Raw genomic sequence first — 15,949 nt, 5'->3', positions numbered from 1 at the left:
CCATCGCACCACTTTGAGTCATTTATATACAGGCGCTTTATTCTCGGTCCAATTTTGTCAACTGATTTGTTTTCTAATGATTCCACACCATTTCTTTTTTATTATTATACCTTGTATTTTGGAAATGATAACTTAAAAGACAGGTGTACCGTAACATATGTCCAATCATAGAGACTCTAGGCCATCTGCACAGAGAATAATAACTTTCAATTTGAGATGACAACCAAAGTGCAAACATATGAAAAGGGGAACGGGAAGAGATTCACTTCTTCAATTCAGTTTTCTTCTTCGTCCCCAGAAGCACCGGCCAGTTTGTTGCCCTTGACTTCAGCAACAAGGTTTATTTGTATTTTAAATGCTTCACATTTCCTAGAACCCAGTCTGGGGAGGATCTCTTTACCGGTAACTTCATGATACACAGGGCGGACATTTTTTTAACAGCTCATTTGCAATTTTACATGAAAGATTGCACAAGTGCCAAGGTCGCTTTTTTTTTTAGGAACATCTGAACAGCACATGAACAATGGTGAGTTTTATTGACACGTTTCTCTGATTTGTAATTCATTTGTAATGTTTGCTCATTTAATAGCATATATCTACTGAAAGCATACTAAATGTTCTACTCAGACTTCCTTCTTTATCAGGGTGTGTTAGAAGATTTTCTGGTTACCCTAATGTGCGTTTTAATGGGATGTGTAATTTAATTCGTAGAGATTTTGTGTTTTTGTCTTTACTTTATGGCACTAGATAATACTGTGTATGCTTTGTCACTTTGAAAACTGTTCAATGGCATTTTTTCTAATGGTGTGTTACATTAAAGTTTACTCACTACTTTGTGGAAAACAAACTATCCGATTATCTCTATCTCTAATCTATATCCCTATTGCTATGACAGTAACAGTGAAGGAGTGGACTTGTGACTATAAACTCAATTTCCATTTTATTTATATATCCTTGACTGCAAAGATCACAGCCTCAGTAAACAGGCACACGATGTATATCTGGTATCGTCTCCCACTGTGAAACACTCTCAGCGATCTGCAGCAGCTGGTGGGGAGTAAAATGAAAACCAAGTTAGGGAAGTGAGAATTCGTAGCTTTTGGAAGAGGGAACGAGTTACTTAGTTACATTGTCTGGTTTGAAGCGGGTTGACGGACTTTAAATTGCCAAGATGAGTTATTTCAGTTGAGACATATTTAAGATGGAAGGATGGACGGGTATTTGACCGACACAGAGCTGCCACCTGCTGGTTACTCACTGCTTTCAGGGCGGGTTGACAGTTTGTTAAGTCCGTCCTAAAACATTAGTCAGGTGTCCCTACGAACATTGAAGCAGGTTTTGCTTGCTGTAATGATACCTTCTAACTATTACCATAACACAAAACGCATGATGTAGTGTATGATATACATGTTTACGAGATACTGGATTTCACTGTTTTTGTTGTTCACCTACAGGCCGTCACACGATGGACGCACTTGCTGCTGTTGTGTCTGTGTACCCACCGTGAGATCCGACCGGCTGCCTGTAAACCCGTGTGGATGAGAGCACAGTTCCCTTGTGATGTCAGAGCCTACAATAACTCAAAGGTCCTATTTGACTGTGAGGAGCGCCGCCTGCATATGGTACCTTATGGGATAACCGCTAACGCAACCGAGCTTAACTTGTCAGAGAACCACATAGGGACTATTTGGGCTGATTCGTTTTCCCGCCTGTCGAATCTGACTCGACTCAATCTCAGCTGGGCGAATAAGAAGGAAAACAAAACAGTGGTGATTGCTGCGAATGCTTTCAAAAATCTGACAAAACTCCAATGCCTGATACTGACGGGCATCGGTCAGACAGAGATTCCTGAAAATCTCCCTCTCAGCCTGAAAATCCTAAACCTGAACATGAACAAGATTACTTGGTTGGAAAACGGGAGCTTTAATGGCTTAACAAATGTGACTAAATTGATGTTATCCAAAAACTGCTTCAGCGGGAACCCTTGTGGGAAATCTGTCCGGATCGGGGAAGACAGTTTTGCGGTTATGAGCAAACTGCAGCATCTGGACTTGTCTTTCAACAACTTAACAAAAGTTCCCGTTGGATTACCCAAATCGTTAATCAGGTTAGAGCTGGGTAGAAACCAAATCCAGGCCATATCTAAAGACGATTTCCTGTCGCTACCAAATTTAAATGTTCTGAGAATACAAGGGAACTGTCCAAGATGTCAAAATGCTCTATTTCCTTGTGTTCCTTGCCACAACGGTTCTCTCAGTATCCATCTTAATGCATTTAAGAATCTCAAAAAGCTTAAAATGCTGAACCTGGGAGGAAACTCACTGGAGCACCTGAATCCCTCTTGGTTTGAGAGTCTGAGCGAGCTTAAAAAGTTGTTCCTGTCCTTCAACTTCTTGTTAAAAACGATAACTGACGAGGCAACATTTCTAAGACATCTTCCCAAATTAGAATTAGTTGATATTTCTTTCAACTTTGCATTACAGTTTTACCCTCGGACAATAAACCTCTCAAAAGAGTTTTCAAAACTCTCAAATCTCAGAACTTTGCATTTGGAGGGTTTGGTCTTCCAGAACATTGAGCCGGACACGCTCAGGCCCCTGTATGGGCTCTACAACCTGTCTGCCCTGAACCTGGGGACTAACTTCATTATCCACTCGGATTCCAATATATTCAAACAATTTCGCCACCTGAAAATGATATATCTCGCAGAAAACCGGCTATATCCAATCCCAGTGAAGAACTCCCCACATGTGACTAACGGATACCATCGGGGGTCGGACCTCTCCATTTCACTGCCCGCGAATCCCCAAAAGATCGATTCGAACGATTTTGAACTATCGCACAGCCTTATCAAAGACGAGTGCTTTGACTCCGGACGAGTGCTGATCCTCAGCTCAAATAATCTGTTCTTCATTACTCGCGAGCAATTTCAGGGCTACGGGGACATCGCGTGCCTCAACCTCTCCAGTAACGGATTCTCAGCAGCACTAAACGGGACAGAGTTCTCCTCTCTGCCAAATCTGACATACCTAGACCTTTCATTCAATAAGATTGATCTGGCCTATGACAACGCCTTCAAAGAACTAAGGGAACTACAAGTGCTGGACCTCAGTCACAATGACCACTACTTTAAGAAATTTGGGATAACGCTTAATTTAAATTTCATTAAAAATCTGCCTGTTCTCAGGGTGCTGAATATGAGCCACAATTCCATTTCCAGGTTGACGACCAAAAGGTTGTACAGCAAATCACTAACAGAACTTCAGTTTACACATAATTTACTCGGGACTCTTTGGAAAAAAGAATATGGCACCTATGAAATGCTTTTTACTAATCTTATTAATTTGACAATTTTAGATATATCCCACAACAGCATAAAAAATATTCCATACAGTGTTTATGAATATTTGCCTCCTAACCTCACCATGTTACACGTAAATCACAATTTGCTCACTGATTTTAGATGGGACAAACTGGTGTGTTTCCATCAGCTTCAGATTTTAGACCTGAGCTTCAATAACATACCTAACGTGACAAGTATAAACCTAAATGTCTCTCTGACTTACCTTGACTTGAGTCATAATAAAATTTTCCACTTGGACAACGGCTTTCTGAAGGGTGCCAGAAGCCTCTCGACTTTGATCCTTAGCAACAACAAACTAACTATAATCAATGAATCCACCTTCCAGTCCGGACCTGAATCTCAGATTCAGACCTTGTTCTTGCAGGGAAACCCGTTCCAGTGTACCTGCGATTCATTAGATTTCATTGTGTGGATTGAAAACAGTGACGTAAAGATCCCCAGACTGACCTCCATGGTAACATGCGAAACACCAGCCAACATGAAGGGTTCTGCTCTGATCTTCTTTGGCATTGATCAGTGTGTGAATGACAGTGAGGCGTTCATGATGTACATCCTCACAAATTCCTTCATTGTTGTCTTCATGTGTGTGGCAACACTTGCTCACTTATTTTACTGGGATGCTTCCTACGTGCTTCACTACATGAAAGCCAAGCTGACAGGATACAGACCCTTGAACTCGGCAGACAGTGTTTACGGTGTCTTTGTGACGTACGACACCAGAGATCCACATGTCTCTGAGTGGGTGATGACGAATCTGCGAGTGAAGCTGGAGGAGGAAGGAGATATGCATCTTCCTCTGTGTCTGGAGGAGAGGGATTGGCCCCCTGGAGCCCCACTGGTGGAGAACCTCTCTCAGAGCATCCGGCACAGCAGCAAGACCCTGTTCGTCTTGACCGAGGCCTACATTAAGACCGGGCGGTTCAAGCTGGCGATGTTTCTGGCCCACCAACGACTGCTCGATGAAAACAGGGACGTGATCGTGCTGCTGATGCTGGAACCCGTCCTGCAGCACTCTCACTTCCTGCGCCTCAGGAAGAGGATGTGTAGGAAAAGTGTCCTGCAGTGGCCGAGGACACCTGCCGCGGAGCCCTGGTTTTGGACCACTTTGAGGAACGTGGTCAGAGTGGACAACCAGGCGATATGCAACAAGACTTATAAAAAGTACTTCACCATCAAATGAACCAATGACCCCTGATAGGTTCAGGTCTGACTTTGAAATGCTGAAAACAGGATTTTGACCATGTGTAAAATGATTGTTTTATGTCTCTCACTCTGATGTGGTCCTTTGACAACTTGTATCCCTTGGTCTTGGGCTTTTTGCTGAAGATAAACAAAGACATTGATCATGCTTTTGTTAATAGTTGTTAGTTGTAATCAATGTATTGTGTGGAATAGACTTATGTGAAATAAATTGATTTTCTTAAAATCAACGCTCTTTTTGCATTTAAGCCTAGAAAAAATTTGAAAGGTCACAGGTTCAGTCAACACAAGTTCGTTGAAAGAATAAAGTGTGCTGCGTTATCTTTTATTTGAAGTTACAGGCCTGTTTCCAGTCTGTCAAGCCTCCATTATGAGAGTCCAAAGAGAATCCTCATCAATCTCCACTTCCCTGTTATCCTTTGTCTCACCGCAAGGTGTCGCCCTCAGACACGCGTCTAACAGGACTCTTTGTGCAGATTAAAACCAAACAATACAATGTATTATTTCGCTCTGGCCACCCTGCTGCCTACATTTCTATTGGTTGTGTGACACAAAAAAATGAGGGGGGGGGGGGTAAAGGGACTCACTATGTTGACGTCACTCGATTTATATGCCGAGTGCCGTGGCTGCAGTTGGTTTCCCTCACATACATTTAAAAGCAGTCCTAAGAAATACGACTACGACAATATCGGCGTTGGACGATTACAGAAACGTTCAATCAAATCAGTGTTTACACCAAAGCAGGCGTTTGGCGACATCGAGGCGTGACGTCAGGCGGCTATTTGCATACGGCGCAGTATTTATGCTGCGACGCACGCGCCACTCATCACTCCGCTCCTGTGCCCACGAGACGCGCAACGCTTCGTCACTACGGCTCAAACCCAGGTGAGTGTGCTTCCGGCGTCGTGACTTTTGCTTTTATTCAACCTTCACCTTCGGTTGCTTGGTTTTCTCGCGCGCTCCTCGCTCCCTGCACCCCGCGGAGGATAAAAATGGCCCGACTTCATTGCAAAATGTCCCGAGCGCTGCAGAGGGGCACGGCGCGTATTTTTTTTTGGGGGGGGGGTTACCAAACAAAACCGTCTCACGCTTGGGCGTCTTGTCTCCGACTCGTTCAGTAGGACAACAGTTTCTGAGTCGGGTTTTTGTTCAGGAGAGGGGGGGGGGGGGGGTCGTCGTCTGGTGAAAGCAGTCTGGATCGCATTGAAGGGCGGTGTCCTCCTCATCTTCACACGTTCACTGTCTGGCAAAAGCATTCAAACACATATACACACACACACACACACGCGAGGCGTGTTTTTCCACATTCAACGTGAATTTTGACAAATCTGCAGGTAGATGGACTATTTGTATTTATGTTTTTTCCTCCTGAAATCTTACTTCTGATGTGACTAGCTGCCCGTGTGTTCTGATTTGATGTCTTATTTGATTTTTTTATTTTTATTTCCCTTGTCTCGTTTTAGAACCTCTGCAGAAATGGCTGACAAACCAGACGTCTCGGAAGTCGCCAACTTCGACAAGACCAAGCTGAAGAAGACCGAAACCCAGGAGAAGAACACCCTCCCCACGAAAGAAAGTAGGTGCCGCGCACGCTGTAACCCCCCCCCCCCTTTGAGCCGGAGAACGTCCTCTGCCGTGTCTGACAGACCCTTCCTTTTCTCTTCCAGCCATCGACCAGGAGAAGACTTCATAATGAAGTGCTGTGCGTCGTACGTTCCACAAGCCTTACTACTATTCTGTTCCAATGTGTATTCCAACTGCGGTACTTAAAAAACGTGTCTGCTAAGCCACCAAGCCGCTCTGCTCATGACCCCCCCCCCCCCCCCCCTGCTCAGTGAGGGAGTGTGGCTTGTCTGCATCTGTTGCTGTGGATGCATCTGGAACACCTGCGGTGGGGGGGGGGGGGGGGGCGGCCGGACGACCTGTACTTCCCCATCATTTGTAAACCGTCTGGCGACTTGCGCATGCGCTCGTGGCAAGCAGTGTCTTTTGTAAGAATCTGGAATGCACAAGCTTGTAAAAAATACGCTAAATAAAAATGTATACTGACTTTGTGTCCTTGTGGTTTAACAGTAACGTTTTTTCATAAATCCACCCTGGGGTCTCGGACCCACTTGGGAGTAAAGGTTTGGCTGTGGATTGAACTACTTTGCCAGCGTTTAATCTCACTTTGAGATGTCACTAAGTGATGGAACTACACAACCCAAAGCATGCTTTGCTCTCAATGCCCATGTGAGCTTTCTTGTGTTCTGGAGCCATCCCAATGCTGCTTGTAACCTGGCTGTGATGTCCAGACATGTCTATGGCTAAAGAGAACAGTCTTTGCACATTTTCTAATGGACCATACGAATGCTTGCACAACTTATCATTTGATAAGAACAAATTGGCCCACACTGTACTGCATGCATAATTGAGTTCTTTGTTTAAACGAATGACCTCATTGAATCGCCAAAAGAAACCAAATCAGTTTAGAGAACCTGTTCTACGGCACACTATTTAATGTCGGATGGGAAATTAAAGAACTGTCATGACAATAACTGCACAGCTGTGACAACAATAGGCTCTGCTGAGGGATTGGAACAAGTTCACCCCCCCCCCCCCCCCCCCCCCTCTCATTTGCAATCTTGCCACGCAACAGCTCCTCAGTGTCCTATAACAATGTGTTCTTTGGGGAAAAACACTAACCAATATTGCACATTACGACACTCCCTTCTCCTGTTACTCTCCCTACACTTTAACTGATAAGTGTGTGTGTGTGTGTGTGTGTGTGTGTGTGTGTGTGTGTGTGTGTGTGTGTGTGTGTGTGTGTGTGGGCTGCAGTCAATTCTCTCCTGGCGTCCGTCCTACATGAATGCTGCATCATGCTCATGGACACTCTTTTGTGTGGGACTGCCCCAAGACCCGGTAACGGTCTGTGGAAAGGGATGCAAATGACACCACGGGCCGATTGTGGTGAACTTGGCTCGAGGCACCAAGAGGCCATCTGCCGGCGATGTGACGGGCCGCCATCTGGACCGCAACCTACCGAACCACACAGACGCCTCTTAGGCTGCGTATGACCATACGTAATGTGCTTTCAGAATTAAAAAAAAACCACACTGGGTATCTGTATCCCGGCAACCATGCGATTAACCCTAACTGGCTCAGAATTAAAGCTTGAGTATAAAACCAGTCAGGAACTGTAAGGAGACAATGATTACCCCTCCAGCACCTGTCAGTCACTTCTCTCTCGCATGCTCACTCATAACTCCTTCGCTGTCAGTTGTTGACACTGACAGTGATGGAATCAGCTGCTCCGATCAGCTGGTCTCGTCTATCCAATAGCACAGCGACACAATTACATAGTCTTCACACTCACGTCTGTTTTTAAAAATAAATGTCCCTTCCGCTTCCCTTTTTCCACGTGGTAAAGAATACAAAACAGCAAACAATGCCCTACACTCGATTACAGTAAATAGTCGGGATGCTGCGCCACATGAGATCCTAATGGCTATGAAAAATAGCATACGGAAGGTTTAACGGTAAACCACTCGTCGGCAGCTACGGACGGATTGTGGCCATGTTTGAGTTGAGGCGGGTTGCACAGGATGTGAATAATGTTGCAGTGAAGCAATGAGTCACGCTGTGAGAAGAAAAAGGAGTGATCCGTCCCTCAAGGGTGTCAGTGTCTACGTTTTAAAACAAACACAACAAAACCTCAAGCACAAAATAATAAACTCCTCTTCTTAATGTCAGCAAATCAAGTCATTTCTTTTTCTTTAGCAGGAAATTCTTCGGGGGGGGGGGGGGCAAAAACAATGGCTGTTTCCACATGTTGTCCTCACATGCAGGAAGGCGAGACAGGATCTCACAGCTGCTGTGGCAGCAGCACGGTCAAACTCATCTCTGCCGCTTCCTCGTGTTCAGACTGGAACCCCAATGCCTCGTCCACATTTCTTGTGCGCTGTTTCCATGGTAGCAGACTGGCGATTCTAGCACCCTCCCCCCTCCCTCCACCCAACAATTACCTGTGATCAGTGAGACTGCAGAGTTGTTCACAGTGCCGGATCGATTCAATGCAGACGGCAATTTCTTGACCTGGATCACTAAATTAGTGCTAGTGGTGGTCTCACTAAAAGTAGCCATTAGCGTCCCCCCCCCTTTGATACCTTTACCATAATGATTCTGTTCCAACGGTGCTGATGGTTTAATGTGGGCGTGCCATCATTTATAATGGCATGTTGTTATTCCACTATGAGAGTGAAGGATCGGGAGATAACCCATAAAAAAAGAGCTGCTGGGTGAAGTAGAACAAGCGAAACTCAACCAACCAGTGAACTGTTTCCTGCTGGTTTGGTTCACAATGTGCTGGTCAACAGGATGCTTGTCACTTGAAAGCAGGTTGGAGAAATGTTTAACATTTATTTTGTTTTTCTTATCCAAACAGGTTTCTCCTGGTCAGCCAGCCAGAAGGGAACCGTTATTTAAACCACCTGTTTGAAAGCCCAAAGCACTTTGTGTTCTTTTTGTAAAGAATCTCTTTAAATCACTTCACAAAGATTTCATTTATTTTTGATTATAAGGACATTTTCATTTGTTGGGTGGAAAATAAGTGACTCAAATGTTTATATAAGTCTATTTATAATAAATCCTATTGCTACTAATGTGTCTGGTTCTGATTTGTCATTGACATAGAATAACATTACAGAATAATGACAAATATTTATAGATAGATCAGGAAGAGGAACAATATGGAACCTTATCATCAGCAAACTACTACCGTCGCTTATACTGCAGATGGGTTTCCTATGAGGAAGGTTCACTCAATTTTAACTACTACTAACCGAAGGTATAATAAAAAGATGAAGCTTGGACTAAAGTGTTCATTCATCTGTAAAGGGAGTTTCAGCGTCTTTATGCCCTTGATTCAGGGTGAAGCACGAAAGGGACAATTCATCTTTGTTCTTCATTATCATAGCCACGGTGGGAAAAAGCAGTGCTGCTATTGTTGCGATAGGTAGACACAAAAGCTGAGGGTGTGAGCCGGCCAATCCCGTGACACACCATTAGGGTTGCTATGTGTGACAAAGAAGCTCTCAGAAAACGTGCTTGAGATCCGTGGCAGACGGGAGATTGCTCATACATCGTGCTAACACACCGGACACTATGCAGGGACACGGGTTTTCATTGGCATCTCGAGTAAAAGGCCGGATCAACAAAGCATATGCAGGGAGACAAGGAGTTGCCAGAACCTTTTGTGATCTCGGAGGGCTGTTAACCTTTAGTTATTGTAGCGAACACCACTTCCTGAAAGAGAATGCACCTTACAATCAGTCTTAAGAAATACACAGCAACGGTGGCAGCCAAAAGGGGTTATTGTGTGTAAACGAATGATAATTAACCAAAGCTGCCGTTCATGAAGTGGATTCCTAAAGAAAAGTGACTTAAAAAAAACGAATCAAATAGCAAATAAAGTAAACACCAGGTAGCTTTCAGCTTCTGCACGATGAGTATGTCTTCTTTTAGTATTGAATTAAAGGTCATTAACAAAAAAACATGACGACATATGCAAAACACAAACTCCACTGAGGAACATGCATCAGGCTCATCATCATATGGAACCCATACGACCTCATTGGCTTGCTGCAATACACTTAGAGCTTTCTGAATGTTGAGGTAGATGTGTGCTCAGCGGAGAGTGACTCAATGTGACATGTGCACCAAGAGCAAGAGCACTTAGCCCTAAAAACCAAGCCCAGGCAAGCAGTTTTTAACAACATATGTAATGCTGGAGGAGCCATCACACGATATATTCATCTGGAAATTGACTGGATTCCATTTTTTTTTATTTTTAGCTGAACGAATAATGATGAATCTCTTCTAAACAAGGGAAATTCCGTGGATTTAAAAGTGAAATTGGAAAATCCAAAACATGGAGGTGTTCATGCATAACTCTTTGACTCAAGGTGTGTCCTTTTGGCGCAGAAGGTGAGTAAGTAGTTCTTTCATTGGCCATCTGAGCCAAACAGCTTGGTGTAAATGAATAAACACAACCTCTACAGATACACGGTTTTGTGACAACATGGTGATGGTGACTTCGCACCACAAACCAGGGCCTTCTCTATTATACTGAAGGTGTTTATTCTTCTTTGTTTACCACTGTAGGTCATACTATGACTTTGTCTGAAACAAGTAACAAAGAGAGAGACAGGAAGGAACAAAAGAAAGACCACAGCTAAATAAAACATCACACCAGTTTTGTTTTTGTCAACCGTTGTCATAGGAATTGCATCAAAGATGTCACATGGTTAATAGGACATGACATCATTCCCACATAACTGCATTGTGATTGGACACAGAGAACCAAACGCTGCGCTCCACTTAAGTCATTTAGACTGTTTTGCATCATGTCGGAGCAGGAGGAGTCAACTCCTCTTCCTCCCACTTACGCCGCGGTGTCTCCAACTCACAGTATGGATTTCCCGGGGCACTTACCGCACTGTTTGCACATGATTAGCTTTTAGAAGAAACACAACAACTTTTTAAGCACTTGTGATGGATGGTTCCTATTTTCAGTCATGCAATTCAACTTTAGACGGGAAAACAAATCAGCATTTTTATTTTTACACCAAATTCTTCACATCTCACCTTAAACTAATTTGTCACTGTATGTGTTTGTTTGTGAGTTTGTCTGAAGTCGGTCCCGAAGGTGAGCAACAGGATGCGGTTAAAGAGCCGCAGCGTTGTACTGTCGACGCAAACTCTCAATCAACTCAACTGGGCGAGGAACCCGTTCATCATTTCAAGCACAAGTTAGCTGATGATTTATATATCGTACGCAACACAACACACTCTTGTATACAAAGTAAATTGTCATCAGGGCAATGTTGTGTGCGCCAAGACTTCACGCTGCTCGGGAGGAACTCATTGTGTAAATTGCTCAGAACTGCAGGATTCATGATGGTAAACTGTTCTCTGTTATCTGAACTAGATGCAAATGCATTGAACTTTCCTCTGAAAGCTTCAGTCTTTGTAAAGCTTTGCTGCTACGTTCACACTACGAGTGGCTCGGCAGCTTGTTGAGAACTGTCTGAGGAATGTGCTCGGATATCAGTCCATCCGAAACCCCTGATCAGCATGTCCTGACTGAATGTAGCACAGTATTGGCACAACTCAGGGATTTTACTGGTTCATCTTTTGCGTGGGCTTGACTCTGTGTTTACACTTGTGTCAATTCCATAAAAGCACACAAACCACGTTTGCATTAGTTTGCGAAACTTGTTGTGAAACCAGGCATCTAAACGTATGGCATTCAGATTGGGTGTGATAATGATTGGATCTCCTTGTAATTAGGCCTAATGTGGACAAAACCTTTGAGAGGTGTGTGTGTGTGTGTGTGTGTGTGTGTGTGTGTGTGCATGCTTGGTTAAACTGTAACTTCCGACTTCTGTGTGACATTTTCTCTCTTCCTTTTGTGGCAGACTTCTTTTTACTTCCAAAATATTGATGCCTACAGAGGAATCTAGATTTAACATACAAGCCTTCATACATGTCTGCAGAGGTCTGCCTTTTAATCAACATCGTTATCAGGGAATATGTCATACTGTACCTGAATAAAGTATATATTTACACCAAACATACCTACAGTGCACTCAGTAACACAGTAAAATACTGTGTATGTAATACAGTTAATTACTGAAGCTGAAAAGGGTTTTTTATCCGTGCATGTTGTTTCCCTTCAGCAATAAATACAAAGCTCATTCCTGCCAGAAACAGGAAATGAAACCTGCTTGTTTTCGTCATGCTGAAACACCACACCAGTATGTAATAACAGCACAGTCCTTTTGACATGTACCATCAGGAGCGTACAATCTCCACATTAGTGGAGCCACATTAAAACTCTCATGAACACACATGGTCCGAGTTAAAGTGATACCGCAGCATGTCTTATGCGCTTTGATTGCTGCACTAAGGTGAGATAAGTTCTCCTCTTGGGGCAAATAGTTGCGTAATTATACCAAGCATAAAACCTCCCCTGTTAAAAAAGAACAAAGGGCACTTTTAAACTCTGACCTAGGGTTCCTGCCACTTTAAAAGGTCAAATGTCAGACTGAGGCCCCGCGGACATCAAAGAACAATGCAACGTTTAGCTTAAGTACAACGTGTATTAAAAGTAGTTTTAAGTTAAACTGAGAAAAACATACACAGGCTGCCAGAATGCCGTAACTGCTTGAGTGATTTGCAGCTCTGAGTACAAAACTAGAGAGAAGCAAACATGATTGGCAAAGCAGGATGGAGCAAACGGCAAAAGGGAGAGAAAAGACAGCCTTGTAAAGGTGGATCATTTTTGTAGCTTCAACAGCATCATCAGGAAGTTAATAAAAGGAGACTGCGTGAAGGGGATGTGGATTTCGATACAAGAAGTGCACAGAGGAAGTCCACCGTGAGCCAACCACAGATTTGAAGAAATGGAAGTGAAAGAACGCACGTCAACATCTGTAGACGTACACTCACCGGCCACTTTATTAGGTACCCCATGCTAGTAACGGGTTGGACCCCCTTTTGCCTTCAGAACTGCCTCAATTCTTCGTGGCATAGATTCAACAAGGTGCTGGAAGCATTCCTCAGGGAGTTTGGTCCATATTGACATGATGGCATCACACAGTTGCCGCAGATTTGTCGGCTGCACATCCATGATGCGAATCTCCCGTTCCACCACATCCCAAAGATGCTCTATTGGATTGAGATCTGGTGATTGTGGAGGCCATTTGAGTACAGCGAACTCATTGTCATGTTCAAGAAACCAGTCTGAGATGATTCCAGCTTTGTGACATGGCGCATTATCCTGCTGAAAGTAGCCTTTAGAAGTTGGGTACATTGTGGTCATAAAGGGATGGACATGGTCAGCAACAATACTCAGGTAGGCTGTGGCGTTGCAACGATGCTCTGGTACCAGGTGGCCCAAAGAGTGCCAAGAAAATATTCCCCACACCATGACACCACCACCACCAGCCTGAACCGTTGATACAAGGCAGGATGGATCCATGCTTTCATGTTGTAGACGCCAAATTCTGACCCTACCATCCGAATGTCGCAGCAGAAATCGAGACTCATCAGACCAGGCAACGTTTTTCCAATCTTCTATTGTCCAATTTCGATGAGCTTGTGCAAATTGTAGCCTCAGTTTCCTGTTGTTAGCTGAAAGGAGTGGCACCCGGTGTGGTCTTCTGCTGCTGTAGCCCATCTGCCTCAAAGTTCCACGTACTGTGCGTTCAGAGATGCTCTTATGCCCACCTTGGTTGTGACGGGTGGTTATTTGAGTCACTGTTGCCCTTCTATCAGCTCGAACCAGTCTGGCCATTCTCCTCTGACCTCTGGCATCAACAAGGCATTTCCGCCCACAGAACTGCCGCTCACTGGATGTTTTTTCTTTTTCGGACCATTCTCTGTAAACCCTAGAGATGGTTGTGCGTGAAAATCCCAGTAGATTAGCAGTTTCTGAAATACTCAGACCAGCCCTTCTGGCACCAACAATCATGCCACGTTCAAAGTCACTCAAATCACCTTTCTTCCCCATACTGATGCTCGGTTTGAACTGCAGGAGATTGTCTTGACAATGTCTACATGCCTAAATGCACTGAGTTGCCGCCATGTGATTGGCTGCTTAGAAATTAAGTGTTAACGAGCAGTTGGACCGGTGTACCTAATAAAGTGGCCGGTGAGTGTATAGTTTCATCATATAATGCTCTTTAAGTGGTCTGTGAAGTCTAGTATCTTCTTCTACGATCTTCTTAAACATCATGTTAAGTCCTCAATTGGATTGGTTAAAAGGCTGCAACCCTGCAGCAGACAAAGGGCGCTCCTGTCCTGTGACGCTGTGCCTCAGCTCACAGCAAAGCAACGTCACTGCTTTAAGGCTTCACCATCGGCGCTGCGGCAGAGTGGTCACTGCATACAGCAAGGGCTCTGTCTGAGACTGTGACCGATTAAAGGGGCCACTGTAATGTCTCTGACCAGGCGAGCCCATTAATAAATAATGGCGAGCTCCCCATCAAGCCTCTTGAGATGTCTGGTTCTTCCCCATCAAGCCACCCTCCCAGCATGGTACAGCCTGCTGCATTATTAATGAGACGAGAGGGGGGGGGGGGGGGTGTTGTCCAGCTGGGGCCTGAGCCTGCGTTTGGCTAAACCCGTTACACCCATCACCATGAGGGACTAAAGTGTTTGTGTGATCTGGCAGACGGCCTGAATCCCCCAAGGTACGTCTCACTGGTTTTACTGGGTTCCCACCTCACTTAGCAGCCGCCTGTCATTGCGCAATCTGTGGACAGCAGATGTTCTAGAAAGACCACCTGATTTAAAAGGATACTACTTTCCAGGACCCTGGGTGTCTTCGGGTCACGCAATTTTGGACACTTTTCTGGTATAAAAAGTGATGTTGGTTCATTTCTGCAGCTACAGTGTGGCCCTCAAACACATGATTTCTTGTTATTCCTTTCCTCTTTTATATATACAGAAGCACGTGCAATTGGTTGTTTTCCTCACAAACTTTCAAATGCAACGCTAGAGAGATGAACGGGCACAAGAGCTGTACACACCCAGCCGATCACTGATCGAAAGGGGAAGTCACACATCCCTCCCTACACCGTAGCAGAGATCCTCCTGCAGTTACACACGTTTGACCAGGTTATAGAAAGATTACACCTAAATGTGACATCTGGGGATAGGGCCGTTAACTAGATTGAATGAGGTGTACCTTGGTGTGAGGTAGCCCATTGTCACAGCAGTCGGTCTTTTCTACGGTGCATTCATTGCTCATGTCGTCTCCCACTCAGGGCAGGATGTGGTTGTATACACACACAGGTTTAAAAAAAAAAAAAAAAAAAACTTCAACAGCCAAGTCTCTCCTTTTATAGTAAAAGCCTGGCTCATTGTGCAAGAGGCCAATGCGAAGGATGCTCAGTGGACACGTATGTGTGGGCAACTCATTTCCTTTAAATAGCAAAGGTTTACTGGAGTCCGCAAATCCCAGTTACAGCTGCATTATCAAATTAGAACTCTATCGACTCTGCAGGCTTGCAGCCGGGTTAAGTGTGTGGAGAGGGTTGGCCTGATGAAAGTGGAGAGGCGCACTTCCTTGAAAGTTAGCTGTGACTCAACAAAGTGCTGCACCTTTTGAAGCCATTTGTAAATCACAAGGAGACAGCGAGATAAAGTTTAGATGTTACACGTACCTTAAGAAAACACAACCGACCCTTTAATGATCGGATCACTATGTTGTAAGCCACAGGAAGAGGCAAAGTAGACTGATGACCCTTCGACCCTCATTAACGGGCAGCTTCCTGTTCTCAGGTTGATAAAGCATACTGCAGTCAATGAATGAATATAATAGACGCAAAGCACAAT

General features: G+C 44.4%; 2 protein-coding genes across 2 annotated transcripts; both read left to right on the top strand.

Annotated features, from left to right (window-relative positions):
- The first annotated feature begins 109 nt into the window (after positions 1 to 109).
- LOC119229231 (toll-like receptor 8) lies at positions 110 to 5,051 on the top strand. The gene is made up of 2 exons (XM_037489446.2): positions 110 to 526; positions 1,455 to 5,051. Exons 1-2 carry the CDS (start codon positions 524 to 526, stop codon positions 4,542 to 4,544), a joined length of 3,093 nt encoding a protein of 1,030 aa, XP_037345343.2. The 5' UTR covers positions 110 to 523; the 3' UTR covers positions 4,545 to 5,051.
- Positions 5,052 to 5,873: 822 nt separating this feature from the next.
- tmsb4x (thymosin beta 4 X-linked) lies at positions 5,874 to 6,613 on the top strand. The gene is made up of 3 exons (XM_037489626.2): positions 5,874 to 5,898; positions 6,028 to 6,140; positions 6,232 to 6,613. The coding sequence occupies exons 2-3, from the start codon at positions 6,041 to 6,043 to the stop codon at positions 6,255 to 6,257; spliced, it is 126 nt and encodes a 41-aa protein (XP_037345523.1). The 5' UTR covers positions 5,874 to 5,898; positions 6,028 to 6,040; the 3' UTR covers positions 6,258 to 6,613.
- The last annotated feature ends 9,336 nt before the right edge of the window (positions 6,614 to 15,949 follow it).

Source organism: Pungitius pungitius, chromosome 10 (assembly GCF_949316345.1).
Source record: "Pungitius pungitius chromosome 10, fPunPun2.1, whole genome shotgun sequence".
NCBI lineage: Eukaryota > Metazoa > Chordata > Actinopteri > Perciformes > Gasterosteidae > Pungitius > Pungitius pungitius.
The sequence above is the reverse complement of the archived record's forward strand: the minus strand, read 5'-3'. Positions and strand labels throughout refer to the sequence as shown.